Source organism: Moschus berezovskii, chromosome 6, assembly GCF_049115385.1.
Source record: "Moschus berezovskii isolate FMDL1 chromosome 6, NW_MosBer_1.0, whole genome shotgun sequence".
Taxonomy (NCBI): Eukaryota; Metazoa; Chordata; class Mammalia; order Artiodactyla; family Moschidae; genus Moschus; species Moschus berezovskii.
This window is the reverse complement of record NC_142465.1, coordinates 111874431-111899433: the sequence shown is the minus strand read 5'-3', so window position 1 is coordinate 111899433 and position 25003 is coordinate 111874431. Positions and strand designations below refer to the sequence as shown.

Below are 25003 nucleotides of genomic sequence, written 5' to 3'. Positions count from 1 at the left end.
CCGGGTCGGCTCCGCGCGCGCGCTCCGTGACGGCCGGCGCTGCCCCGTGCGCGGACGCGGGGGCCGAGCGCGCGCCGGCCCGAGGTCCCCCCGCTGGGGCGGCCGAGTGCGGGCGGCCCGCTGGCAGCTTTGAAAAGCGGGCGAGGACAAAGGCGGCCGCAGCCTCCCGGCGCCCAGCCCGAGCGCGCAGCCCGGCCCGCGCGGCGCCGGAGGATGCGGCCGGGGGCGCGGCGGCGGCGGCGGGGCGGCGCGGGCTGGGCGCGGCGGGGCTGAGCCCAGCGAGGGCCGGGCCGCGGGGGCTCCCGCCCGGGATGTGAGCGCCGAGCGCGCCGGGCGGGGAGGGCGGGCAGGTCGGCAGGAAGGACGCGCGGACGGGAGGAGGAGCGGCGCCGAGCCGGAAGGCGGGAGGCGCGTCCGTTGGGCCCGCGGCGCGGCCGGCCAGCCGCCTCGTCGCTCGGGCGGGAGCGGGGCCCGCGCCTCCTCCCCGGCGCCGCGGGGAGGAAGATGGAGACGCACATCTCGTGCCTGTTTCCCGAGCTGCTGGCCATGATCTTCGGCTACCTGGACGTGCGCGACAAGGGGCGCGCGGCGCAGGTGTGCACGGCCTGGCGGGACGCCGCCTACCACAAGTCGGTGTGGCGGGGGGTGGAGGCCAAGCTGCACCTGCGCCGGGCCAACCCGTCGCTGTTCCCCAGCCTGCAGGCCCGGGGCATCCGCCGGGTGCAGATCCTGAGCTTGCGCCGCAGCCTCAGCTACGTGATCCAGGGTATGGCCAACATCGAGAGCCTCAACCTCAGCGGCTGCTACAACCTCACCGACAACGGGCTGGGCCACGCGTTCGTGCAAGAGATCGGCTCGCTGCGCGCGCTCAACCTGAGTCTCTGCAAGCAGATCACCGACAGCAGCCTGGGCCGCATCGCCCAGTACCTCAAGGGCCTGGAGGTGCTGGAGCTGGGCGGCTGCAGCAACATCACCAACACGGGCCTCCTGCTCATCGCCTGGGGCCTGCAGCGCCTCAAGAGCCTCAATCTCCGCAGCTGCCGCCACCTCTCGGACGTGGGCATCGGGCACCTGGCCGGCATGACGCGCAGCGCGGCCGAGGGCTGCCTGGGCCTGGAGCAGCTCACGCTGCAGGACTGCCAGAAGCTCACGGACCTGTCCCTGAAGCACATCTCCCGGGGGCTGACGGGCCTGAGGCTCCTCAACCTCAGCTTCTGCGGGGGCATCTCGGACGCCGGCCTGCTGCACCTGTCGCACATGGGCAGCCTGCGCAGCCTCAACCTGCGCTCGTGCGACAACATCAGCGACACGGGCATCATGCATCTGGCCATGGGCAGCCTGCGCCTCTCGGGGCTGGACGTGTCCTTCTGCGACAAGGTGGGGGACCAGAGCCTGGCTTACATCGCGCAGGGGTTGGACGGCCTCAAGTCCCTGTCCCTCTGCTCCTGCCACATCAGCGACGACGGCATCAACCGCATGGTGCGGCAGATGCACGGGCTGCGCACGCTGAACATCGGCCAGTGCGTGCGCATCACGGACAAGGGCCTGGAGCTGATCGCGGAGCACCTAAGCCAACTCACCGGCATCGACCTGTACGGCTGCACCCGCATCACCAAGCGCGGCCTGGAGCGCATCACGCAGCTGCCCTGCCTCAAGGTACTCAACCTGGGCCTCTGGCAGATGACGGACAGTGAGAAGGTCAGGTGAGGGCGGCAGCACCCGTGTCCCCCGCGCCCCCCACCCCCGGCCGCGGACGCGGGGGGGCGATGACCGGAAGCCCCCAGGCTCCCTCCCCTCTTCCCTTCTCGGGTGTCCGAGGTGGGGGTCCCTCCACCGCTCCCCGCCCCGCTCCTCTCCTGTTCCCGGAGGGTGTGGAGATGGACCCGCCGCCCACCACCGGGCGATCCGGAGGAGGGCCTGAGCTACTGTGTCCGCGCTGCGCCTGGAAGTGGGGGTGGGGGTGGGAGTGAGCAATCCCTCCAGCCCTGGGGAGTTGAGGAAAATGTCTGCCTTCACTTAAGCTTTCATTTGAATACTGTGATCTGGTTTTTATTTCGAAATGTATAAAAGCAAACCCAACTACAACGGCCTTTTCACCCTTCCACTTTGTAGCTAATCCCAGTCTCGCCTCACCGCTCCTGACAGCACTGCTACTCACGCTCATTTCATTCGTATTGTCTCTTTTTTTATTTTTTGAAGAAACTTGACGTCAACTTGTCTCTTTTTTTTTCTGCTGAGTATATTCTATATATTATATATATATGTTATATATATATATATATACACATATATATGTCTGGCTACCTCGTTTTAGTTTACTTTTTTCTCTGAAGCCCTGGAATTCTACAAGAGAGATATTTTGAGACTGAAACATTTTTGTGCCTGGACTGGAAAGATGCCCATTGGGTTTGTCTTTTTTCGTTTTGGCTTCTTCCCAAGCCCCATCCATCCAGTGTTTTCCCACTTCACATTTCTGGCTCTTATTTTTCTTTTTTTCCTTGTCCGTAAGCATTTGAGGACCCAGCCCGTGCTCCTAAATCTTGACTTAATTTATAGCACAAATGTGTGGGAGACATGAGAGTTGGACGGTTTTTTTTTTTTTTTTTTGGTCTGTCTGAGATGCGGATTGTGTCTTGAAAATGATGATTATATATGCAAAGTCTGCCCTGCCCTCCCTCTCTTCCACATTTCCCCACGAAAAGGTCACAGTGAGGCTTCCTGTAGGGAGCAGAGGAGCTGGAACTGGCACTGGCTTAGAGAGGCCCCGGGCCCTGGTGTGAAGGGGAGGAGACTGAAATTCATGTCTTATTTCTATTCTGTTAATAAAACAGGTATTGGTGGGTTTTTAAAAATTCTGTTTCTAAATGGAGGAGTAAACGCCTTGCTTTATTTTGGTGGGGGTTGGGACTTGTGGCTTTAAGAAAAAAAATCACTTCTGAGTAGGATGTATATTTTTCTGTTGGAGTTTTTTGTTCGTTCTGTTTATTTTTTTAGAATCCTCCACAGCAACATGCGAGACCATGGAGTTAAAGAAACCCAGAGACCTTTATCAATTAATTGTACTGTTTGTGAATTTGTATAAATAATAACAAAGATCCTCTTAAAACGTTTATATTCTTACAGTAAAAGGTTAAACTGATATTTATATAATAAAAGAGGAAATATGAAGTATGTTTTTTGAAAAAAAAAAAAAGAAAAAACCCAAAAGCCTTGTATCTGTGAATTATTTTTAAGGCAGTGTGTGTGTTTGGGTCCAGGCCAAAGTAGGAGGTGGTTGCATCTCTGAAGTAAAAGTATAAGATGCAGGGTTCGGTGGAGCCTGTGTGGTGTGAGTAAGCTTGTGGTGAAAAATTTATCCTGTATAAAGTTTACTGCTGACATCTAAATGTTCTGTTGCTAGAAATGTGATTAGAATGGAGATTTATGTCATTTCTGAACTGTCAACAACATGGAAATTTAAAGAAACTGAACAAAATGAAACTTCTGTAAGAGTCACAATTCCACCAGGGTGGCCAGTTTTTCCTCACAAGGACATGAGACCTAGGGGAGATGTTCGAGAAATGGATCATGAGATGTGGAAGTGGGAAGAAGGATGGGTTTCTTGACCCCTAGAAGGTATGGGGGAGGCTGCGAGAGGGTGGGGCGGGCACCAGGGCCATTGTTGTTGGGAAAGTTAAGGGCATTCAGGCGAGCAGACTGAGCCTCAGAGGGAGCCATGGGCAGGGGAGGGGGCACCGGGTCCTTCCTTAGCATTCTCCACCAGCCCCACTGAGTCAGCAGGGAGGCGGGCCTGGAGTTCTTGCCCATTTGCATTTTAAGAAGGAGGCGGGCCTGGAGTTCTTGTCCATTTGCATTTTAAGAAGGCGGCCACTCCATCCACTCTGGTGGGTTCTTAGCCTGCACTGGGGCAGAATACCAACAATTCCAGCAAGGAGCTCTCTGGTAGACAATTACTAAATCATCTGACACCCTGTGGTTGGGGTGTGCAAACAGAAGTATATATAGTGAGGCTGTTCATATTCCTGGTTTCACATAGGACTGTCTGGTTTTAATACTGATCTCAGAAAAGGCTGGTCAGAGCAGCACAGCAGTTTCCTGGATCCACACCTCTTTCCAGGAAGAGATTGAGAACCAGGTTTCACTTGGGGAAGATTGTTTTGTAAAGTTTCCAAGCTCGCTGCTCAGGCCAATCACAAAAGCGGCATTGTTCCTTTTTGGAGAGCCTTCACAAGTGGGTCTAATGGAGCCTGACACTAGATCCATCTTCCTTTTCTTTGGGGAAGGTGTGGATCTGTCCCTTTCCTCTTAGGTTACAGTGCTTACTGCCTGGGGAAAAAAATGAGTGAACCCTGGTGAGGACGAACTCTGAATCAGGGTCAGCTTTCTGATTCAGCATTTGCCTCTACAGCTCCCACAAGCAGTTGAGTTCTCAGACTGGTTTTCTTCTCCCAAGAGACTGCAGGGCTGTGCAGACTCAGGCAGTAAAAATCTGGGCACCTCCTAAGTCTTAGACTCTGTGGTCACCTCTCATTTAATACGAAAAGTAATCTGCCAACTATGACTGTAAGGTTTCTCTGCTTCTCCGTTTGTTTTTTACTTTCAAGGTTAAACATAAGCTTGATTCAAGGCTTGTAAGTTAATGTTTGGAAGTTAAAATCGGGGCCTAGTTCCTCATCCCGAACTGGGCGTACTTCAGAATCCATCTGGAGCGTCTCTGGCAAACAATGAAGAAAACTTCTTCCAGCAAAGACGACTGTCATCCCTCAACGTTTTGGGACGGAAAGAAAGGAATTGGGGTTGAGAACCTGTGCTGTGCTTTGCCTGGTGCTTGTACACATCTAGTCCTCAAAGTGGCCTGCTGAAAGGTACCCTCTTTTCCAGGTAAGAATACTGCTCGCCTTAAGTCAGCCAGCCACTGAGTCAAAGCCCTTTCTGCCCCCCAAGAAGGATCAACTACTGATCGCATCTTGGTTTCATGGAAGGCAACCTCCCAGAAGCAAGTGCTGGCTGCCTGAATCCAGGATGGACACGCTCAGGCCACAGGGCACCACTTGAAAGGGAGAAGTGGGTTTGGCCTCACCGTACCTACAGGAATAGAAGGGGATGCTTTGAAAGAAGAGCAGCACTTAGAACTCGAGTGGATACGTCATTTGTGCATGGTACACACATTAAAAGGCACTGCAGGGCAATTTTTAGAATAACAGAAAAAACCTGGCTCCGGCGTTTGCTGAAACTTCAGAACTGACAGACCAAAATAGGAGCTTAGTGTCAACCTTATCGTCTAGAAGCAACAAACCTCAGTAGGAATTGTCTGGGTGGCAGTCAGGAAAGGGTTCCCCGTGCTTATCCACAACTCATGGGGCAAAAGTGCTGAAACATCTGCTTAATAGATGACCGAAGCGAGGACGGGGCTCAGGCAGCACCTGCAGCCCCTCTAGGACCTTGACAGGCTCCTAGCTAAGAGTGCTGGGTGTCCCAAATAACTCCCCTCCTCAGATTCCTTCCTGCCCAATTCCTCCATCCTAAGGTGCAGGGGTTGGGGTCAGGGGGGCCCACTTGATTCATTCCGAGTTTGGCAGCAATGACAAGGATGCTTGCTCAACTTATGGTACAACCATAAATAGTTCAGAAAATTCAAACTGATCATATGCTTTCATGATTCAAATCAGCCAACAGAGATCTGAAAAAGCAAAGTTTCCTTTTATGGAAGTTTTTTTTTTTAAATATTTATTAGGCTACGTCGGGTCTTAGTTGCACCATACTTGCGCTTAGTTGCTCCGAAGCATGTGGGATCTTAGTTCCTTGACCAGGGGGACCAGGGATTGAACCCACATCCCACGCATTAGCGAGGCAGATTCTTAACCACTGGACCAGCAGGGAGGTCCCAGCAGTTTCTTTTTAAAGCTAAGAGCCTTCTCTTAAACGGAGACATATGATACACAAACTAAAGCACGGCCTTTCCCCCTCCCTCCCCCCCACTTTCCCACAGTGGCTACTAGAGAGGTGCTGATCTCCAAATATTAGTAAAATCTTTTCCTTCTGACTTAGAGAATTTGAACTCAGGTTTTCAAAGCCGGAGAAGAGGGTCAAGGACCCCAGGGAACACTGTGTTCACAAAAAATTTGTGCTGAGCTCTGTCCAACTTTTTGCAACCCCATGAACTCTAGCCAGCCAGGCTCCTCTGTCCATGGGATTTCCCAGGCGAGAATACTGGAGTGGTTGCCATTTCCTCCTCCAGGGGATCTTCCCAGCCCAGAGATCGAACCCCCATCTCTTGCAATGGCAGGCAGACTCTTTACCACTGTGCCCCCGGGAAGCCCAAAGAATTTTGTTGTTGTTCAATCACTAAGCCATGTCCGACTCTTGGTGACCCCATGGACTGCAGCATGCCACGCTTCCCTGTGCTTCACCATCACTCGGAGTTTGCATAAATTCATGTCCATTGAGTCCATGATGCTAGCTAACCATCTCCTCCTCTGCTGCCCTCTTCTCCATTTGCCTTTAGTCTTTCCCAGCATTAGGCTCTTTTCCAATGAGTTGGTTCTCCACATCAAGTTGCCAAAGTATTTGCACTTCAGCATTAGTCCTTCCAGTAAATATTTAGGGTTGATTTCCTTTAGGATTGAGGAGTTTGATCTCCTTGCAGTCCGAAGGACTGTCAAGAATCTTCTCCAGTGCCACAATTCAAAAGCATCAATTCTTCTGTGCTCAGCCTTCTTTATGGTCTCACATCCATACATGAATACTATAAAAACCATAGCTTTGACTGTAAGGATCTCTGTTGGCCAAGTGATGTCTCTGATTTTTAATACGCTGCCTAGGTTTGTCATAGCTTTCCTTCCAAGGAGCAAGTATCTTTTAATTTCATGACTGCAGTCACTGTCCGCAGCGATTTTGGAGCCCAAGAAAATGAAATCTGTCACTGTTTCCACTTTTTCTCTTTCTATTTGCCATGAAGTGATGGGACTGGATGCCATGAATAACACCCTCTTATTAAGAGATCAGATTTGTAACCAAAACCCAGACCTCATACAGCTTCTGACAGCAGCCCCTCTGCTCCAAGGGCCCTCCTGTGGCCACAGGGCCAGTGGTTACCCCTCTGCTGCCCTCCTCCCCCTGCATCAGTCGTCACCCCCTTTAAAAAGCTAATTCTGTGCCTTTCCTAGAGGGCAAGACCTAAACTGTGTGCCACCGTGACCCATGAGGAGTCAGGGCTGGGGCTCTGTGGATCCTGGGAAGCACAGGATTAGAAATCGGAAGCCGGTGCCCGGGCCACACCTCTGTCTCATCTTGTCGAGGCCCTTGTTCAGAGTGGGGAGCAAGTGACAGTTTTTGAAAAGTGAATGTTATCAGACAGAGAAGACCTCATATTTGGATCCGTGCCAACTATTACAACTTAGAATGTCTCCAGGGTGAGTGCACAGCTGGGAGAAGAGCAGACACTTAGGTCTCGGATAGAAGACGGGTATTTCCAGACATTGCACCTTTGAATGTCCATACCTGGTCAGTGTCAGCCCTTTCCCCTTTTCCAGGAGTGGCTCTGACATTGCCTGCTGGAGCTGCCTGTACCGAGTGCAGGGTACCACACGCAACCACTCCTTCAGTCTGGGACAAGAGGGAGTTGGCCAAGAGCAGGAGACATAGCCCCAGATGGGGTATGTTAACACCACCCCCTGGAGTAAAACAGAATCCACGTGGAATTCCTCCACCTCCTGTACGTTAACACAGAAATGTGCACGTACCTTCTTAAAAGAACACTTAAAAGCATTTTATGAGCTCGTCACCCTTCCACTCTGTGTAAAGGACAAATGCCCCATGTCCTTGTGTGTTCACTTTAATCTGTGAGTGTGAACAGCCTCCCGGTCACACATGCCGGGCAGAGTCGGGTGGGATGTGGACGCCACCCCTGGATGCAGGGAGTTGCGATCGTGTGCGGCTTCTCCATCTCACAATTCCTGTTTTCCCAAATCTGGTAGATATTGGACATTTCATTTTAGAAATGGGGAAGAAGGCTTGATAAGGGTGAAAGACCGTGCCCAGGTGACCGCCCCAGGCGTTCCCCATCAGCGAGGAGGCCAGTCCCCAGCCAGTGGGAGCGAGATCCTGGTTGTTGAGCTGTTGTTAAGCAACACTGGACACCCCATCCCACTTCTGAAGGAGTTGAGCTCGGGAACGTTATTTTCACCTAGAGGAAGCACCCTGAATGCTGAAAGTTTTGTGTTTTGGTTTTTGGGCTTCTCCACGTGGCATGTGGGATGTAAATTTCCTCCAGCAGGGATCGAACCCATGCCCCCTGCAATGGAAGCATGGAGTCCTAACCATGGGGCTACCAGAAAAGCCCCCGAAAGTTATTATCACTAGTTAATAAGTATTACACGGTGCAGACTCAAACGCTGTGTACAGCATTTTACAAGGAGCTAGAAAGCTTGTGTAAGGAACTGGTCAACGGACTTAGGGTACCCGGTCCCCCAGTCGGTCCCCCATTGTCCTTCAGCACATGAGCCAGCCCCCCAGCACTGCTGCGTCACAGACACTGCAAACACCTCCACGCTGACAAGTCACAGCCCAACACGCCACACACTCCTGGGCCTCCCGACTCACAAAGGAGAACTGAGTTGTGGGAACATGGGCTGTGTTCTCACCACTCAAGGATCAAGGATCTTGACTTTCCAGGTGTTTTACCTACGGATCCCTCTTGTCCTGAAAGAGTAAAAGGTTCTAGTAGCTCCCATTGACAACCACGTCTGTCTCCCACTCCCTGGTGGATGTAACCAGGCTCACAGTGCTGGCTGAGACCGTCCCCACCCCCCAACCCCCCATATCAGGGTCTGAGCAATGGGGATGGCACCTCGGGGAAAGACTTGAGTCCAGATTCATTTTTTATAACTACCGTGAAATTATTCCACATGACTTGGGAAGCATTGTTTTCCTGGTCTAAAAAGATCAGGAAAATATCTACTACAAACGTCCGTAATAACGTTTCTCCTTAGGAAATCTTTACCCCAAACTGGCAGTTTTATATGGACATGTGCACCTTTGTGTTGGGATAGCTGCTGACTTCATTCTGCTTTTTGAGAAGCAGTCTCTAAATAGAGAGGAACCCCCAAACTAGTACTGATACTCCTCAGAATCTTTAGTAAAATCACTGAGGCCAAAATTGGACAGATGGGTAAAATAGGCGAATTGTAACAGCTAACCACCTCAAATTCTTAGCCTTCTCAGATGGAAGACAAGCTGACGATGGCTTTCAGGAGACATAAGAGACTTGGATTTGATCCCTGGGTCAGGAAAATCTCCTGGAGTAGGAAATGGCAACCCGCTCCTGTATTTCTGTCTGGAGTATCCCCATGGATAAGAGGAGCCTGTTGGGCTACAGTCCATGGGGTTGTAAAGAGTTGGACATGACTGAAGCAGCTTAGCACAGCACATTTTAAACTTTTAACTTCATGGCTCAAACCTCACTGTGATGAACTACCAAAAAGAAAAGAAAAGAAAAAGGGCCAGCAAGTGTGCCTTGAGCAAACTATATGAAAATACCTAATTAAAGTGACAACTTCTAGCTCTTCTAATTCATTTCAAATGGACAATCTTTAGAATCTTTAAGAGATCTGTGAAAACAGTAAGGCTGAGTTCCGTGGTCTGAACTTTGTCAAGCTCCCAGTTTGCTGCCGTCAGAAGCAGAGAAAGGCGTTGGGGAGTTTTGAGCCCAGACGGGATAGACGACTGGGCTTTCCAGCTCCCTGAAGTCCAGACGCCTGTCAAGGGGCGACAGAACAGCGTGACCCATGGGAGAGGCAGCTGGTCTATCTTTCCTCTACACAGGAGGGTCTATATCTCAACAGGATCACAAGAGGACCACTGGAAATGCACTCCAGTAAGCAGGGTATAGGGTTGAGCAGCAACAGCCTTGCCCCTGTAGCTTCAGAATCGAAACCGTTGTCCACACAAGTTAGGAGACAGATCACGGGTGGCCCCTTGTAAAAAGCAGGGGTGAAAAGTCATTCTCTCCTCCTGGGTTGCTCCTGTACCTCCACCCTCTCTCGTCCAAACCCTCTCCCACCGTTCATCCTCCCCACTGGGGTGCGGCCCCGGGCCGTGTCCACACCAGTGTCAGAGCCATGGGTCTGACCTCATGCTTTCCTTTACCCCAAGTTCACCAGGACTCACCGGAGGCTAGAAAAGTAACGTACCATTCATACAAAATTCTGTCTTTTCCACGTGGAGACTCTGACCGCCGTTATCCACGGCGCCTGTGAGCTCTGCATCCAGCCAGCAGGTGGCGGCGTTGTCTGTGAACTGCGGCCGGTGCCCAGTTGCGAGCACCCCACAGAGAACTGAGCGGGAGAGCCTCACACCTCCAGAAACAGGAAACTTGCCAGTTTCAGCGGGGGCAGGGATCCCTGTCCTGGGCATGCTGTTCGGGAGCAGGTATCAGATGCGCCCTGAGGATGGTTCCCTGATGTCGCTGGCGGGGACCAAATGTCACTGTCTAATTTCAGTTTAAGACCAAAGGATACAAATCCTGTTAGATTGGCATATTCGGGGGGTTGGGGAGAACAGCTTGGGAAAATGTTTACCCTCATTCTTGGAAATATCCATTTTAACAGAAGGAGCAAAGGTGCTGGCTTTTTTCAACTACAAAAATAGAAAAAAAATAGAAGTGTACTGTTTGTGATGAAAAATTCTAGAGCTCCTTGGAAAAGAAACCATTGTTTTAAAATTTGGGGAGTATCAATTCTTAGTTGTTTTTTTAATGAAAATGAGTATCATCTAAAGGAACCCATGAACGTGAGAAGCATTAAAGGCCCTGATTAGGCAGTGAGGGTCTCACATTCCTAGATCCCTCCTGGGGAAAACAGGCATTAGGAAAAAGGCAGCAGAAATTAAGACAAGGAGAGAGAGCTTCTGAGCCAACCTGGCCAAATTCCATAAAATGCCACACGAGGGGCAGGCTGGGGGCTCCTGCCATCTTGGCCTTGATAGTCTGGCAGCAGCAATGGGAACGAGGCTCCGAAGGGCAACTGGTACAGACGTGGAATGAAAGCATGGAAGCCGGGAGGTGGCCGTGCTTCGCCAGGCCAGCCCGAGAGGCTCGGCCCCCAGCCTGGGGACACCAAGGTGGTTTCTGGTTAGGAAATGGGAGAAGAGAAAGGAGAAGTTTCTGGAGCTCAGGGCCCAGGCCTCCAGCTGATCACCACTCCTGCCAGCAAGAAGGCTGAACGAAAGCAGAAGCCCTCTGGGCAGCTCCGTGGACTCTGAGGCCGAAATACATCACTGTCAGCGACCCGCAGAACACATAGATTCAGGGAAAGAACCCAGATAGAGAAAAGAGGACACAGATCACTCACACCAAGCAGAGGGGACATAAGGTAAGGGTGGGGACACTGCCAGCCTGGTCCCCAAGAAGGACTTGGGGTGCTCAGGGCCACCATCTCCCCAGAAGGGGCTGGGAACTTGGGTTTTCAAGAAGAGAGGCCTTCTTCTCTGGTTTTGTCAAATCAGACACTAGACAAAAATTCCAGCTACCAGTTCCCAGGCTGGGAGTAAAGTGATAGGTCTCCCTGTGAGGTCATGGGTCTCCTTATAAGGTGGGGGGCTGCCCGCTGTGAGGTGAGGGGACCCCTGTAAGGTGTTGGGTCTCCTTATAAGCTGGGGGCCCTCCCTGTGAGGTGTCGGGACCCCTGTGAGGTGCTGGGTCCCCCTGTGAGGTGAGGGGTCCTCCTGTGAGGTATTGGGTCCCCCTGTGAGGTGAAGGGTCCTCCTTGTAAGGTGTCAGGTCCCCCTGTGAGGTGAGGGGTCTTCCTGAGAGGTGTCAGTTCCCCCTGTGGGGTGAGAGGTCCCCCTGTAAGGTGCTGGGTCTCCTTATAAGCTGGGGGTCCTCCCTGTGAGGTGTTGGGTCCCCCTGAGAGGTGTCAGGTCCCTCTGTGGGGTGAGGGGTTCCCCTGTAAGGTGTTGGGTCTCCTTGTAAGGTGGGGGGTCCCCCTGTGAGGTGGGTGGTCCCCCTGTGAGGTGGGGGGTCCCCCTGTGAGGTGTTGGGACCCTTCCCAGACCTCAGTCATTGCTGTCCCCCTCCAGGCCGTCACTGTCGTCAGGACGAAGGTCTCCCCATCCTGTAGGGAAAATCAGCTGGCCCGACAGCGTCCTAGGGATGTTGTGACGGCCCCTGCATCCTGAGACTCTGCTGGCCTGGACTGTGACCCTCGACCCCCAGGAGTGGGGCCTCTGTGCCCTGTCCTGGCTGCAAAGGTCTGGCCAGCACGCAAGTCATCCTTCTGTCCCTGGCCTGGAGACCCCGGCATAGTGAGCAAAGCCAGGCAGCCGCACCCACTGTGCACACACCCCTCCACTTCCTCTGTCCACTCCTTCCTCCCCACAAAACACAGGGGCTATGCGGCCAGCATTGGCCCTTTGAAGTGGTCCGGCCAGGCCGCCTGCTCCCTGACTCCGTGGAGATGGTGACGGGGGTACGGGGCACACGGTGGGCACGATCTGGAGCAGGCAGGCCCCTCCATACAAGTGCCACAGCCTCTTGCCACCTCCTGATCTTGATGCCTGGAGGGAAAGCCCCACGAGGAGCCCGGGGGTCGGTCCCCTCTCCCCAGTCCGCTCCTGCCCCTGCACCTGCTGGGGACCTCACGGGGCTGCCGAGGAGGCCCTGTGGATAAGTGGCCACCAACACCTTCCTGCCCTCCCGGAGCCTGGCCCAACCTGCTGGTGCTAATCCACGCGCAGCGCAGCTCAGCGGCTCCGCTCCCCTAAGCCCCTGATAACGGTTTTACTAAAATCCTCTTTTGATGGAAAAAAATCCCAGCTGGACATTTCAGGCCTCGCACAATGTCCAGGCCTGCGGGTCCCCTTCCCACTTCACAAAGGCCTCTAATCAAGTGGAAAATGTGCTGGAGGCCAGAGGTTGGCTCTGCAATTATTTTTGAAGGGATTACGGAGAAGAATAGGGGCAGCGAGGCCCTCCCCCGCTTTGTTTTCCGCTGGGTCCCTCGCTGGAGACGCAGGGGGCCGGTGGCAGCCGCCCAGGGTCTCACCTCTCCTTCCCCAGAGGAAGGAGGGCAGCTTTGAACACTGTGACTTCAGGGAGACGGGGAGAGGCTGGAAGCAACACGCAGGCCCTATTCTGACCCCCGTTTAAGCCCCTATTTATAAAGCCACGGTGGGGTGGGCTCTTGTGTGCGGGGAGAGCCCTCATTCATTAACCTCTAACCCCGCTCTGTGTGCAGAGGGGAGGGTCCATACACCGCGGGGATTGCAAGCATTCGGGGGCTTCCCAGGCTTTGCGGGGCAGAGGTCGTGTTCCCAGTCTTGCCAGGTCTCCTCCCCCTTATTTATACACATTGACCCTTCCCCTCACTCTGAGCAAATATCCAAGAAACCCTTAATGCACAACACGGATAAGAATGCAAGATGCCCACCATTCTTATCGGCCTACTTGGGATCTTTGTTGAGAAATGCATGCTACGGAAAGGGATGTGCCCTCCCTGTGCACTGGGAAGGACCTTTTCTGACGTCATTCGTACAGGAATATTCCTTACGGATTAACTGCTGAAGATGAGCATCTCCGGTTGGCCCTGTTTTCATCCTTCTATTTCAGCCTAGAGAAACCTCATCCCTCCAGACCAGCTGGTTAGTGATGTATGCAGATCCCCAGTCAAAAGGACACGATCACAAATTCCTAAACTCTCCCTGGGATGGTCAAGGATTAGGCTGTTTGGCTCTGAGAGGCAGAGGTCAGCATATATTTCAAAATAAATACCAGGCTGAGTGATCATTTTCAGATCCTTTCTTCAAAGTCGTTGAAATGACTTTGGTCAAAAAAAAAAAAACAATAACTACTAACAGCAAGACAACAACCCTGGCCTGTTTTCATCAGTATAAACGACTTGCCGACATATTCTGCCTCATTGATTTTCCAATGCTCCCGCAGAAAGACCTTAAACCATCAAAAAGTAGATGGGGTGAAACATGATGATTACATTTAGGATACTACACCTAACACGGCGCAGATTCGACCCCAGTATTTGATGCTGGCCCTCCTAGTGCCTTTGGTGGATATGACAGGAGGAGGGGACCACAGTCAGTCTGGACCTGCTGGGGTTCTTGACCCAGATCGTGACAAACAGGCTTGCAGAATCACTGCTGCTTGTTATCAAAACTCAACAGCCTTCTCTAGGAATGAATGAGTAATCTTTACCCTGCTGAAGATGAACTTTGAAAAAGTGGATGGCAGGAGACTGTGGACCACCTCTGAAGCAGAGCTTGAGGGGGCCTGACTCCCGAAATAAGAGCAAATCACAAGAGAAGCCTGCCTTTCAGGGAAGGGCTCCCAAAGCCTCCCCCCCGATACACTTCCTGAGTCACTGCCCAGAATGCCCGTTTACTGCAGTCCTGGGCTTATCACCCTCATTTTCAGGTTCATCGTTATCCTTACACTCTCCATCCTTTTAACAAACTCTGTGGAAGAAAAGATCAGTTGTTTTCAAAGTCGCTCTTTTAGGACTTCCCTGGCGGTCCAGTGGCTAAGACTGCGCACTCCTAGTTCAGGAAGCCGGGGTTCCATTCCTGATCAGGGAACTAGATCCCACATGCCGCAACTAAGAGTTCTCATGCCTCAACTAAAGATGCTGGGTGCTGAAACTAAGACTTGGCACAGCCCGCCCCCCAAAATATGTGTTAAAAAAAATCACCCATGAGACTTTCCTGGTGGTCCAGTGGATAAGAATCTGCCTTTCAACGCAGGGGACATGGTTCAATCCCTGGTCCAGGAACTAAGATCCCACACGCTGCAGAGCAACTAAGCCTGCGTGCCACAGCTAAGATCTGACAGCAACTGAATAAATGAATATTTTAAAAAAATCATCCAGAATAGAAAACTTTGGATGACAAAGCTGCTCTTGGACTGCCATCTGAAGCCTTGTCCCACCCCCCAGGGGCTCTGGTGACAGCGGCCATATCCTTTTGGACCCAACTCCAGCTTTCAGAGTTCCCAACAGAAGTGAGATGATAAATACCCCCAATTCGGGGCTGATAATATTATCCTTGGGGCTTCCCCAGTGACTCAGGGGTAAAGAATCTGCCTGCAGTGCAGGAGACACAGGAGATGTGGGTTCGATCCCTGGGCCGGGAAGATCCCCCCGAGGAGGAAATAGCAACCCACTCCAGTGTTCTTATCTGAAGAATCCCATGGACAGAGGACCCTGGCAAGCTACAGTCCATGAGATCACAAAGAGATGGACAGAATTGAGCAACTGAGCACTCAGTCTTATTCTTGGTCTGTATAAGATCTTGAAATTAAGCACTAGTCAGCCTGGGTGAGACCCCCAGAGGGTCCAGAGTAATCGGGCCACTGAGGCCCTTTCCCCCGGGCTCCTGCTCCAGAACCTCTCCCAGGTCCTCCCTGGAAGAACGATGAGTCTATCCACGTGGAGGTGACAGTCGAGCACAGGGCCCATAACGCCTGAACCTGACTTTATCACTTATGGAGCTAAACTCACTTAAAGAGTCTATAAAACATTGACAAGTATCTCTTCTGACCAACCCGTACAGCATGGGTACACATCATCGAAGCCTGCTGGTTTATTGGGATTAATTGCTAACTAATAGTTAAAATGCTAGAGTTTATGAATGACTTGTTAAAAATACAAATTAGTGTGGGCTCACCGCTATCCTTTGCTTGGTAAATATTTATTTGGCAGCGATGGTGGCAGAGGCCCCAGGCCAGGCAGGGGATGGAGGCCCCTTCTCAGTGGGGGAGAAGGAAGAGGCTGAATTGGGAGCCCCCCCTAACCCGCACCTGACTGCTCTGCGCTGCAGCTGGGACCTGGGGGTCCATGGGGGAGTGTCTCCTGTGTTTTCGGGGAAACAAAGTCAGAGAGGGGGTCCCTGCTACCAGGAGGGCTCAGTGCGGGAGGTCAGGCTGCAGCCCAGGAAGGGAGCCGAGGTTCACGCAGTCTACCACCAAGTTCCCTCCAGCCCCAGCTGCTCCCTCAGGTCAGCCAGGCCAGGCTGGACTTTGTCAGCAATGCACAAGCTAAAACCCTGGGGGGAGGCCAGGCCGGCCCAGGTCCCTGACGTCCAGGATGGTTTGCATCGTCCCTGCTCCCCTCCGGTCATTCTATTTTATTAGAGAAAGCGTTTGTGAGAAGGAAAGGAACAAGGAAAGGGTTCCTCCTGCCTTTGGAAACCAGTGAAATGCAGACAGAACCTCGCTGGCTGTGCGGGGGCACTGCCTCCGTTGTCATCTCTGAGTGGATAGAAGCCCGGGGCACAGGCTCCCTGCGGCCAGGACCCGTTTGCCCCAAGACCCCGGAGAGGAAGAAGGTTCAGGGCTCAAGCCCAGCCTGCACCCCGGGCTCAGTGAGTCCCAGGATCCGAGATGCTATCCCGAGGACCACAACCCTGCCCTCGCCCTCCCTCCACATGTAGGAAACTCCAACCCAGCTCACTCACTGCTGCTCCCGGGGGGCCACCAGGTACGTTCATGGGCTCCCAGGACCGGCTGCTCTGAGGCAGACATGGCTGGACAGAAGCCAACAGCAGCTCTGGGGGCAAGGATGCCACTGCTGGGGGTGGAGAGGGCCCACCAGATCCCAGAGCATCTGGGAGCCACGAGGCAATGAGGAGGAGGACATGGTGTTTATTCAAAATGCCTTTAGGGACTACCCTGGCGGTCCACCGGCTAAGACTCCGCACTCCCAAGGCAGGGGTCCTGGGTTCAATCCCTGGTCAGGGAACTAGATCTTATATGCTACAACTAAAGATCCTGCATGCCACAACTAAGAATCTTGTGTGGCCAAATAAATAAACAAATAAAATTTTTAAAAAAGCGAAGTGCCCCAGTCCTAAACAAAGACCTGTGCTTGTATCTGTGCTTGTATCAGGGCCAGGCAGGTAAGTAGATAAATAAGTCTGTCTAGACTGACTTTCTTTTTGTTCAACTTTTAATCAGCATCTCCTGAGAAACTGAACTACTTTCATCTCAAAGTGGAATAAAGGAACTCTAGGGAGCAAAGGAGGTCAAAGCCGTGGGGGATCTTTATTTTATTTTAATAGAAGTTTTTTTCTCCCTCGGGGTTTTGCTTATCTGTCCATATATGTGCATAGAAAATATTATTCTTAGAGTCCAGAGTCTGTTCACATTTGTTTGAACAGATTCCTAAGGGCAGATAAAAGACAAACAGAGATATATACTTTGATACTAACTGTTGTACTTAGATGGTGTGTTTAGATCTTTCCCATCTAGTTCAGAAGTAATTTGTTTACCATGATGGACCTAAAAATACTTTTAAATACACTATTGAGTTCATCAAAGACAACTTGTAAAAGGGCCCCTAACTTCACCAGTGAACTCCTAGCAAACCTCTTGATGCCCTTGACTTTGCTGGAATTAGACTGAAGTGCTCAGGGGAAACTCCGGGGCTGTGGCCAGTCAGGACCAAGAATTGCTGGGGACTAAGTGAACTCCGGGAGTTGGTGATGGACAGGGAGGCCTGGCGTGCTGTGATTCATGGGGTGGCAAAGAGTCAGACACGACTGAGCGACTGAACTGAACTGAACTGAAAGACATCAACAGGAGGTCAGACTGATCACGATCAAATCCTGTCCCACCATCGCCGTTCTCACTGCCTCTCTTCAAGTTACCTGGTCAGTTTGATCCGTCAACCTCTCTTGGTCCACGATTCATAGCCACACGGCCTGGATTCCACAGGACACAGCTGGGGAAGGTGCACCGTTCACTAACATCCTCCTCCAAGCTCTCTACCAGCTGTCAGTCCAGCTCTGATGGCCACAGGGTTGGAGAAACCTTGTCTCTTTTGATTGTTCCAGAAACTGCTGTTTAAGCACAGTCTAAGGACACTGAAAACTCTCCCCTTCCTGCTGCCCAGTGGGCCTGATTGATGTATTCGGTTGTGTCAGGTCTAGCTGCGGCATGCAGGATTTTTGTTACGTCATACAGGGTTTCATTTGTGGTGCACGGACTCTCTAATTGTGGCATGCGGGCTCAGTTGCTCAATGGCATGTGGGATCTTAGTTCCCCGACCAGGGATCAAACCCACTTCCCCTGCCTTGGAAAGCAGATTCTTAACCACTGGACCACCAGGGAAGTCCCCACTGGGGATTCTGGTTTGGTCTCTAGTGTAAGGGTCCCAGGGCATGAACTTCCCTCATGCAAGCCTGGTGGGGTCCCACCTGTAGCTTAGGGAGCCTTCCTGAAAACATGAGGACGCCATCCATCTTGGACGGTTTGATGGTAGACCTCATATTGAATCACCAAGATTTAGAGGTAGTGATTATCTAGTCCCCTGGCTTTAAACTTATTATTTATTTTTTTAAGAAATAGAAGCCTGCTTTTCTACAGAAATCGTGTGCCGAAGCAAGAGAAATAAAAATTACGTGTGTAGTTGAAACTTGGGGAGGGGAAGGGACCCAAACTGGCCCCTCAGAAAGAACTGTTTTCATAAACCACTTGTCTAGCGCAGGCAGTCATCTATGTTACAGACAAGGAAATGGATCCACAGGGAGGTCCAGCCCGTTTCCAGGTCTCGGAGTTAGTGACTAGTCCAATTCCCTGAGGCTAAATTCTCTGCCCTTTCCACGGGAACACCCTGTCTTTGCGAATCTATTCTGAACCTCCTGAATTCCATGTGGCAACATTAAGCCACAAAAATGACTGACTCTGTTCTCATTAGAGACTCACCCCTGCGCACTCCCTGAGGATAACTTTTCAGTTCTTTGTGCCACATTAACTCCGATCGGTAACTATGAATTCCTCTGGCAGAGGTAACATAGGGCAGATTCCATTAGACACATATCAGCAAGACAAAAAAAGAAATTTTTTTTCAAACCCAGCTCACAGTCTACAAACTCCAGTAAAATTTAATCAGCAAGAGTTTAGTACTAAACTACTAAAGAATCTGGATAGTGTTTTGAATTTTACTGTGAAGAGATTTGCCTGAATTGTATCTGTTAGCCTGTGCTGGATGATTTGATCATCCAGACAGCAGTGGACTTCCAAGCCCTCCACCAGAAACATGGCCAGACGTCACAGAATCCATCATGGGGACACGCCGGCCAGGACCCTGAGGAGTCTATCCCCTGCTCCACTTCCCTCCCCAGGCAGTCAGATAAAATATACAATTTGCTGCCCTGGCTCAGGGCCCCTAGAGCCTTCATGGCCCCCACAGGCCCCCTCTGGGATGGGCTCTGAGACCCCAGCTTCATCAGTAAGGAGCTGGATTATTGACAAGACTGGAAGACTTGTTCTTTTAGTTGCTAAGTCATGTCCGACTCTTTTGCGACCCCATGGACTGTGCCCTGCCAGGCTCCTCTGTCCATGGAATTCTCCAGGCAAGAACACTGCAGTGGGTTGCCAGTTCCTCCTCCAAGGGATCTTCCAGGGTTCGAACCCAAGTCTCCTGCCTGGCAGGCGAATTCTTTACCACCAAGCCACCTGGGCAGCCCACTGGAAGACTTACTAAAGCAACACTGTCCAAGGCGGTTCAAAAGAAGAGAAGATATGAGGAGTGGAAAGACATGGACGTGCACATATGAAATGGGCAGGCGGAGGCGGGCATGGGATGGGGGGTCGGCACCCTGTGACGGCGCCTGGAACCGGGGGTCCCTCTGACTCATCCCTGCATCCCTGGAGGGGTTGAGGGGAGGGGAGTGCTGCAGTTTCAGGAAGGACTGGTCGCGAGAGCAACTACAACGAAAGGGAGGTTGCAGGAACGAGGAAACCGTCCAAACAGGGTATAAACTCAAGGCCAAGATCCAAGCAAAACATCGAACTGAAAAGAAAAAAAATTACAGAAACATTTCAGATGACAAAGCTGAGACTCTGAGGCGGCTCCTCAGATCTGCCTCTCACGCTCGACAGCCAGAATCGGAGCCCTGTCATCTCCAGACACCACGTTGGGGACGCGCCGGGTCCCTGCCGGGTCCCTGGTGCAGAGGGACGCCGGGCCCTGGGTACAGAGGGGTGCCAGGTACAGAGGGACCCAGCCCTGGGTACAGAGGGGCACCAGACCCCGTGTACAGAAGGACCCGGCCTGCCATGCCGGGGTCGGGGCAGGGACAAGGTGTGTGGGGGCCAGTGCACCCCCTGCTCGGGTTTCTCAACCATCAGCTTGCACTTGGAACCTGGTACTAGAACAGTTCACACTGGGATGCTCCCTGAACTCTTGCCCTGGGCTCCTGGCACTTCTTACCTTGCAAAGGGAGGGAAATTTAACAGCACAGAGAAAACAAGGGAGAGAAGATGAAATAATTGTGAAAGCACTTGTTAGCACTGAGTCATGCACACACATGCCTGGGAGTGGTAAGGGGACCGTGTGTTCTGTGACACGTGTGACCTCAAGGGGCGGCCAGGCTCAGCTAAAGCCGAGAAGCCGGCCAGGTCTAAACAGCAGGGGCTTTTCAACACCGCCGTACACATGGTGGCGGCAGCTCAGTTGCTCAGTCGTGTCTGACTCTGTGCGACCCCATGGACTCTAGCCCTCCAGGCTCCTTTGTCCATGGGATTCTCCAGGTAAGAACATTGGAGTGGGTGCCATTTCCTTCTCCCGGGATCTTTCTGATCCAGGGATCATACCTGTGTCTCCTGCTTTGGCAGGCAGATTCCCAACCACTAGACCACCAGGGAAGTCCCTCCGAGGAGATTTTAAAAGTAAAAGTTGCTGGGTCCTTTCCCAGACCTGCCAATCAGAACCCCTGTGGGTGGACCTCTGGGATCTGCCAGGATTCTCTATACATCCCAAGGAGTCAATTCAGCGCAGACATCTTGGTCTCGGTTCACCCTAAGATCCCTCTTAAAGGTGAGGTCCTGTGATACATCGCTGTAACAGAAGCTGAAGCTGAGGCACCACAGAAAAGGCCCCAAGAAGGGGCCGCGAGTGTCAGGAGCGGGGTGGGTGGGACCATCATGGAAGTGGAGCTGAGTGGGGACAAGGCGGGGACCGGAACCGGAGCTTGAGGCCGAGAAGCCAAATGTCTGGCCGGAGGACGAAGCCCTTGGGTGGGAGCGATGGGACGGAGGTAGGGGAGGTAGGTTGAGACCAGCTTCACACATTCCTTCTTCATTCACTCACTGTGCGAACTTATTTGGAAAGAGGATCTTTATAGAGGTGATCAAGTTAAAGTGAGATCATTAGGGTGGACTTTAATCCAATGTGACCGGTGTCCTTATAAAAAGGGGAAATCGGGACAGAGTCAGACATGCCCAGGGAAGTGAGACGATGCGGAGACACGGGGGGCTGCCAGGGGAAGGTGGGGGGATTAGAGTGTGAGTCTGTAATCCAAGAACTTGCAGACTGCTGCCAACCACTGGGAGCAGGGACGGGGCCTGGACAGACACCCCCTTCCCCCACGGCCTCCGAGGAACCCATCCTGAAGATGCCTTTCCCCCTGACTGCCAGCCTCTGGACTGGGAGATGATAGAATCTTTGTCTATTTCAGCCCCCAGCTTGGGGTCGGTGCTCAGTTGCTATAGCCCCTGGAAAGCGATGTGAGCGGTCATGGCAAAAAGAGCAGAGGGAGGTTGTGGAGTTGAGCCCTGACTGCCCATTTTTTGGATTGTGGGGTTAACCAGCTAATTATGCACCTAGAGGTTCTGGGAACCCCTTGCTGAGTATCATCCAGTGTCCATACAAATGTGCTGAGTAGTTCATGAGATGTCAGGGGACCAGGAGGCATAAAGAGGGATTCTTGGGGAGCACGGTGGGACGTGAGGTGGGCCTGAAGTTCCCAGATGAGGGGACGTCTCAGGGAGAGACCCCAAGAGGCAGCTGACACAGGAGGGACCCTTGGGAGGGAAGTCTGGGCAGAGATAAAGCTTCAGGAATTGTCCATCCAGAGAGAACAGACCAGATACAGTTAGAAAAAATTATACAGGAGAAGAAAAGAGAGTAGTTCAGGGTCTCAGAAAAGAACAGAGGAAGGAGAGAAGAGGTGACCAGTGGCCCAAGTTCAGGAGGAGGATGTGGCTGCCACACACCTGGACCGGGATGCAGGTTTGACACGTGTCGCATTATTTCCTGTCCAGGTAACTCTGGTTCTTTCTTTTCTTTCTGTTTTTATAATTTTATCTATTTACTTTAGTTGTTTGGGCTGTGCTGGGTCTTCGTAGCTGCATGCAGGCTTTCTCTAGTTGCAGAGAGTAGAGGCTACTCTCGAGCTGCAGGACACAGGCTTCTCATTGCAGTGGCTTCTCCTGTTGCAGAGCACAGGCTCTAGGACATGTGAGGTTCAATAGTTGAAGCCCATGGGCTCAGTAGTTGCAGCTCCTGGGCTCTAGAGCACAGGCTCAATAGTTCTGGTGCATGAGCTGAGTTGCTTTATGGCATGTAGGATCTTCCTGAACTAGGGATCGATCCCCTGCATTGCAAGGCAGACTCTTAACCACTGGACCACCAGGGAAGCTCTCTTTCTTTTTTTAAAAAAACATAAATCCATGGAAAGTCTTGAATGGTTTTAAATGGAGCAGCTTTTTAATTTCTTAAATTCATAAAAACATTCTAGGAGGAAAAAAGGTGCATTGTTAATCCTGTTTCAACAGCAACCCTAACCTGACAAGCTCAAAGAGCACAGGATCAAGCAAAGAATCTAGTAGCAAATATTACCTCCCTCCTGTCACAGGTGAGAACACTCAGAGAAGTACTGATCTGTAGCCCAGAAAATGGGGTTCGGGTGAAGGGCTGGGTTCTGACTCCTGGGCAAATATTTGGATCAAAGCACCAGCGGGTTTATGTGTCTGCTCACTCATTCGACACATTACTGACCGGCTGGCACTGCCCTAGAAACACAGAGATGAATCAGATCATCAAGGCACTTCAGACAGGCACACGGTCGGGTAATTTTTAAAAAATGTTGAAGACCTTAACTAGAGAAACTTTAAAAAACAATACTCTTCCATTGATGGATGACTGGGTAAACAAAACACGAGACATGCACACAATGACACACGGATGAGCCTTGAGGACCTTGTGCTGAGAGAAACAAGCCAGGCACAAAAGGACAAGCACCGCACGATCCCACTTCTCTGAGCTCCCAAGAGCAGGTGAGCATGCAGAGCCAGAGCGCAGGGCGGTTACCGCAGGCTGGGGGAGGGGAGGGGGAGCTCGTGTGGGACGAGGCTGAGTCTCAGCTCCGGAAGATGAGGGAGTTCTGGAGACGATGGTGGTGACAGCGCACGGCAATGTGAGTGTACTTCCAGCCACAGATCCGTTCACCGAAAAGTGGTTACAAAGGTAAACCTTACATCATGTGCATGTGGCTGCAATCATGTCTGTGAACCTATCAGGTAACTGAATACGTTGAAGGATTTTTTTTTTTCCAGGAGACTCTATAAGAATGCAAAGCTTTTCAGCTCCCCAGGTTGCTAAGTTCTTATGCTTCCAGATTCCATGCTGAAAGGAAAGCATTCTGCTTTCTCCTACCCAGTTTGAGAGTCTCCCAGGTGGCGCAGGCAGTAAAGAATCCAATGCCGAAGATGCAAGATACACGGGTTCTATTCCTGGGTCGGGAGGATCCCTGGAGAAGGACATGGCAACCCACTCCAGCATTCTTGCCTGGGAAATCCCATGGACAGAGGAGCCTGGTGGGCTACAGTCCATGGGGTCGCAGCGACCAGGGACGCTGCCCTTTCATTTAGATTATGTGTCACCACCAACAGTAACTATTAACATTGGTCTGCTAAGTCACTTCAGTCATGTCTGACTCCGTGTGACCCCATAGACAGAAGCCCACCAGGCTCCCCCGTCCCTGGGATTCTCCAGGCAAGAACACTGGAGTGGGTTGCCATTTCCTTCTCCAATGTGTGAAAGTGAAGTCACTCAGTCGTGTCCGACCCTTAGCGACCCCACGGACTGCAGCCTACCAGGCTCCTCTATCCATGGGATTTTCTAGGCAAGAGTACTGGAGTGGCTTGCCATTGCCTTCTCCGAACATTGGTCTAACAACTGGCATTCCAAGCTTCCTTTCAATACACCAGGAAAAACACAAAAAACAAAAGCAAACAAAAATCAATACCCCGAGAAGGTGTGATTGACCAAATTCAAGTAAGAAACCTGTTATTCTAGGACACACTACATATTTTAAAGTTTTTATCACAATTAATTAGCATTTGCATCATTAAGAGTAACTTTTGGGTTTTACTTTATTACATGCTCACTGTCAGAAATGTTAGAAAGTAAGAATTAGAAATGGGAAGAAACAGCACTTCAAATTCTATCACATGGAACTTCCCTGGTGGTCCAGTGACTAAGACTCTGAACTCCCACTGCAGGGGGCCTGGGTTCCATCCCTGGTGAGGGAGCTGGATCCCACATGCTGTCTCTAAAACCTGGCACAGCCAAATAAATAAGTAAATACTTTTAAAAACTCTATCACCTAGAAACTAACACAACTTTGTAAATCAACTGTACTTTAATGAAAACAAACAAAACCCATCACCCAGAGAGAACCACGACTCCCACTTGGCCACAGCACTTTTAGCTGAGTTTGTCCTCTGTTCAACTTTCTGAAGCTCAACCCCCTGTGTGCAATCTACCATCCTCCACAGCTAAGAAGTGGCAAGTGCAGTCCAGAAGGAAGGGTGGGGCGACTCCCAGCATCTCACAGTCTGTCTGGAGGGAAGTCAGAAGCAGCCTTCGATCCTCCTTGGCCGTCTGCACCTCCTGCCTGTCCAGTAACTATCTGGACTGTCAGAGCCATTGCCGACCTCAGCCAGAGCCGCTGGCTGAAAACACAGCCTCCTCTGAGATGGTTTCCGTTATTGAGATGTTTGAGAGTCAGCCAGAGCCTGGCCTGGGTGCTGAGCAAACATCTGGGTGAGGGACTCGCCAGAGAGCCACCCAGCAGCTGGGGGCCATATGGGCAAGGAGCCTCCCAGCTGGCAAGGCCTCCCTCCTCCTCCCTGCACCCCCACCTCCCTGCACCCCCCTCCTCCTTGCACCTCTCCCCTGCACCCCTTCTCCTGTACCCCTCCTCCCTGCACCCC

The 25003-nt window shown here is 51.8% G+C and overlaps 2 protein-coding genes across 2 annotated transcripts in view; one reads left to right on the top strand and one right to left on the bottom strand.

Moving 5' to 3' along the window:
• WNT5B (Wnt family member 5B) overlaps positions 1 to 25003 on the bottom strand; it is a 79573-nt gene that overhangs the window by 37522 nt on the left and 17048 nt on the right. The gene's annotated exons all lie outside the window — the stretch shown is intronic.
• FBXL14 (F-box and leucine rich repeat protein 14) lies at positions 306 to 5109 on the top strand. The gene is made up of 2 exons (XM_088837446.1): positions 306 to 1698; positions 4882 to 5109. The coding sequence occupies exons 1-2, from the start codon at positions 505 to 507 to the stop codon at positions 5053 to 5055; spliced, it is 1368 nt and encodes a 455-aa protein (XP_088693572.1). The 5' UTR covers positions 306 to 504; the 3' UTR covers positions 5056 to 5109.

Coding starts and splice junctions, on each gene's coding strand:
- FBXL14 (XM_088837446.1), top strand. CDS start 505: ATGGAGACGCACATCTCGTGCCTGTTTCCCGAGCTGCTGGCCATGATC. Junction 1,699..4,881: donor AGATGACGGACAGTGAGAAG/GTCAGGTGAGGG, acceptor CCTCTTTTCCAG/GTAAGAATACTGCTCGCCTT.